The 3,674-nt window shown below is 30.6% G+C and overlaps 1 protein-coding gene across 1 annotated transcript; it reads right to left on the reverse strand.

The window, feature by feature from the left end:
- Positions 1-1,329: 1,329 nt before the first annotated feature.
- On the reverse strand, positions 1,330-2,115 carry LOC114414435 (peptidyl-prolyl cis-trans isomerase 1-like). Its single transcript, XM_028378701.1, has one exon. It carries the CDS (start codon positions 2,068-2,070, stop codon positions 1,552-1,554), a length of 519 nt encoding a protein of 172 aa, XP_028234502.1. The 5' UTR covers positions 2,071-2,115; the 3' UTR covers positions 1,330-1,551.
- Positions 2,116-3,674: the final 1,559 nt, after the last annotated feature.

Here is a 3,674-nt window from a genome sequence, read left to right on the forward strand (position 1 = left end):
TACATACATCATAACTAAAAAATTATACTATAATTTTCTCAAATTTTTACATTTTCCTTTATCTATATATATCTCTTAAAAAATTGGAGAAAATAATTATTTTAAAAAGCTTTAATTTTTTTAATAAAGCAAATATATTATTAGACAATTTTAATAATTTTTATTATTAAAAGTTTTAATCTTTTTAATAAAAAAATATTATTTTAATAATATTAAAAGTTTTAAATTTTTTTACTGAAGCAAATATACCATTAGACAAAATTCAGATTTAAAAAAAAATTCACCTACAAAATATCTTATATAAATTAAATAATATAAGAAAAGTAATTATAGTTAATAATATCATTTTATTATTAAAAAAATATTTTAATAAAAAATTATTCTTAAAATCAATTAAAAATATATTTATATAATATAATATTTGTATTATTTTAATAATTTAAATTAAAATAAAAATTTAAATATACAAATTACTTAAAAAAAAAAAGACCATACGAAAATCGGAGTGCTCAAACCTAACTTCCCAACGCTGCTTAAACCTGACTTCCCAAAGATGCATGTAAGTGATGTATATTGAGAATTTTTTTTCTAAAAAACATGTATATTGTAGGAAAACGTAGGAGTGAGAAGGTGTATTTTGAAAAAAAAAAAAAAACTTATTAAAGTTAAAGGAGCACTAGCCAGGGTTACATAGATGTTTTATAAGGAATATATTTAATTACGACTGGATGAAAAATAGTAAAATTGTTTTCTTTTTATATATAGACGAGTAATCGATGGAATTCCTTATAGAATTGATATTACAAGTTTGTTTGTTTTTTTTCTAGTGAGAGAAGCTATAGATATGTGGAGGTGACCAATTTTTTTTTTCAATGTTGTATTTATCTCTTATATTTCCTCGAGTTGTCCTTAATCACCTGGATCATTGAATTATTTTTCTCTTATAAATAGATTATCCTCATATCTAAACGCAACAAAATTTCTTAAAGAACTTTGTAAATAAATATTTTTAATAACTATACCAGAAAAAACATATACTGTGTACTACATTCTTTCTTGGGTGCTTATTATAAGATTCAATTAATTAATTTATAATAATTAAAAAATTTGATTAACTTAGTTAAGAGCACTAAATTTATGCTAAATTCATATCTTTTCTTTCTATTCAGATTTTTTTATTCATAGTTTAAAAAGTTTTTATGATTATTGTGGAACAAATTTAATAAAAGGTTCTACCATAAAAGCACAATATGAAACATTGGATTGGTTTATCATTATGATGATTGTAGTGTGACAATAGATTAATAAAAAGAGAGAAATGAGATTAAATTAAGAAGAAAATAACGAGGGCAATGGATTATTAATACTAACTTTATTTAAGGTAGCAGTAGCTAGCATGATTTTTATGATGAGAAGAGTCCAGCGTACAAACTCCAAATTAAAATCAGAAAACATAAAGATCTCAACAGGATTCCACTGAGAGAAGAGAAGCAGCATCATCAGTCATCATCCATACCCACCAATAATCCAACACCGTGTGGATCACCATGTCTAGGAGAGTTGTCCGGAGTCAGCAACAACAACGGGCTTGGAGGTCTTACCGGAGCTGGAACCCACCTTCTCGATGTCCTTCACGACGTCAAGGCCCTCCACCACCTGCCCGAAAACCACGTGCTTTCCGTCGAGCCACTCCGTCTTAACGGTGCAGATGAAGAACTGAGACCCGTTCGTGCCAGGTCCCGCGTTCGCCATCGATAGAATGCCGGGACCCGTGTGCTTCTTTATGAAGTTCTCGTCCGCGAACTTCGATCCGTAGATGGACTCGCCACCGGTGCCGTTTCCGGCGGTGAAGTCACCGCCCTGGCACATGAAGTTGGGAATGACGCGGTGGAAGGCGGAGCCCTTGTAGTGGAGGGGCTTGCCGCTGCGGCCCACGCCCTTCTCGCCGGTGCAAAGGGCGCGGAAATTCTCGGCGGTGCGAGGGGTCGTGTCGGCGTACAGCTCCATCACTATGCGACCGGCCGGTTGGCCTCCGATGGTCATGTCGAAGTAGACCTTAGGGTTCGGCATCGTTGCAACTTTCAAGGAATTCAACAAAAGAGAGCAAATGAGAGTTGGTTGCTTTGCTGAGTTAGGGAGGAGGAGACGTATAAATAGCGCAATGCCCGTTCCATTGCGACACGTGGCGCCTTCTGAGTAGGGGAAGTCACTACAGTTAAGTTTAGACTTGGTAATTCCCTTCTCTTCTCTTTTCTTTAGAAAATAAATCTGTTTTCTAATTTCTTATATGAAATCAGCTAATTAGAATTTACTGGAGATATGATTTTTTAATTAATTATTACAAAAATTATCATTTTTTCTTACATAATTTTTTAATAAGATGAAAATAGGAAAAAAATATTTATACGTTAAATATTTTAAAATTAAATTTGTAAACGTCTTGCTAAAGAGAGTAATGAATGTGTTTAGATTATTGGTTAAGAAATTAAGAAAAAATATTTATTGTGAAGATTATAAGAAAATATATAAAAAAATATGAATAGTATAATTTCAAATATTTTTATTTTTGATTTTTTTAAATATGTTTAAGGCCCATAATAAATAACTAAATTTTATTTTGAGTCTTTAATAAATATTTTTATTGTTGCAGTTCCTCATATATTAACTTTTTTTATCTTTATGGTTTATTAGGTGATGATGTAACATCATCATAACTACTAATAACGTTGATAAAATCAATTTATAAGAAAACATATCATGTAATTGATGGTACAAACCTAAAATAAAATTTTTAATAAGAGAGTCAAAGTAAAAAAAAATTATTAAAACATATTTAAGGCTAATTTTTTAACTGATGCCCTAACTACTAGTTAGCCTTTTTCATAATGATAAAGGAAACAGCATGCATGGATTGCGCCAGGGGTTTTACTTTTTCTTTTTCTGTTATTATTGGACTGATGGTGTTGCAATTATACGTGTCGTGCATGCATGGATCCAAATAAATGTGCACATCGATTCATTTGTAGGGAAGTGTTCACAAAAGATCAAATGGATTAGATTACAATTTTTGTCTTTCCTAATTTTAATTTTTCCTGTTTTCAATAATTTTACTTTACTTTCAACTCTCCATTCCTTCTCTTCAATTATTTTCTTGAAAACTGGGTATACACTAATTTAAATACCAACAAAATTTTTATGGATTCACTCAAACTTCTCATTTTACTTTATTATTTATGATAATTTGATGTATTTATCACTCGTTTAACAAATATTGAGGTGAGTGAAGATATTAATAATTGTAATAACTCCCCAATGTGCAGTAAACGAGTTAAGCTGTTTGTCACAGTCAGTATATATGGAGAGGAACTTCTTCATTGTCTTGCAATTGAAATGAAATTCTATCCTTGCCCTTCATGAGATTCTTCATGACCTGTATATACTATCGTTAATTGCTACCGTGTGATGTGCCATTTCCAATCTCTTTGGTGTCCGATGATACAGATATATTCAACATACTGCTACAAATGTTGTGTTATAAAGCTGAATTCACCACCCCCTGGTCAATTCTGGTTGAGTTCTTGCTGTGCTTTTGTTTACCGCTAATTGCTAATCCTCTTAACATGCATGAGCATCAACTACTGAAAATTATGTGGAGTTAAAATCATTTAATAATA

The sequence above is a fragment of the Glycine soja genome, chromosome 6 (genome assembly GCF_004193775.1).
Source record: "Glycine soja cultivar W05 chromosome 6, ASM419377v2, whole genome shotgun sequence".
NCBI lineage: Eukaryota > Viridiplantae > Streptophyta > Magnoliopsida > Fabales > Fabaceae > Glycine > Glycine soja.

Excerpts from the sequence above, each read along its gene's own strand:
- LOC114414435 (XM_028378701.1), bottom strand. The coding sequence starts at position 2,070 with ATGCCGAACCCTAAGGTCTACTTCGACATGACCATCGGAGGCCAACCG.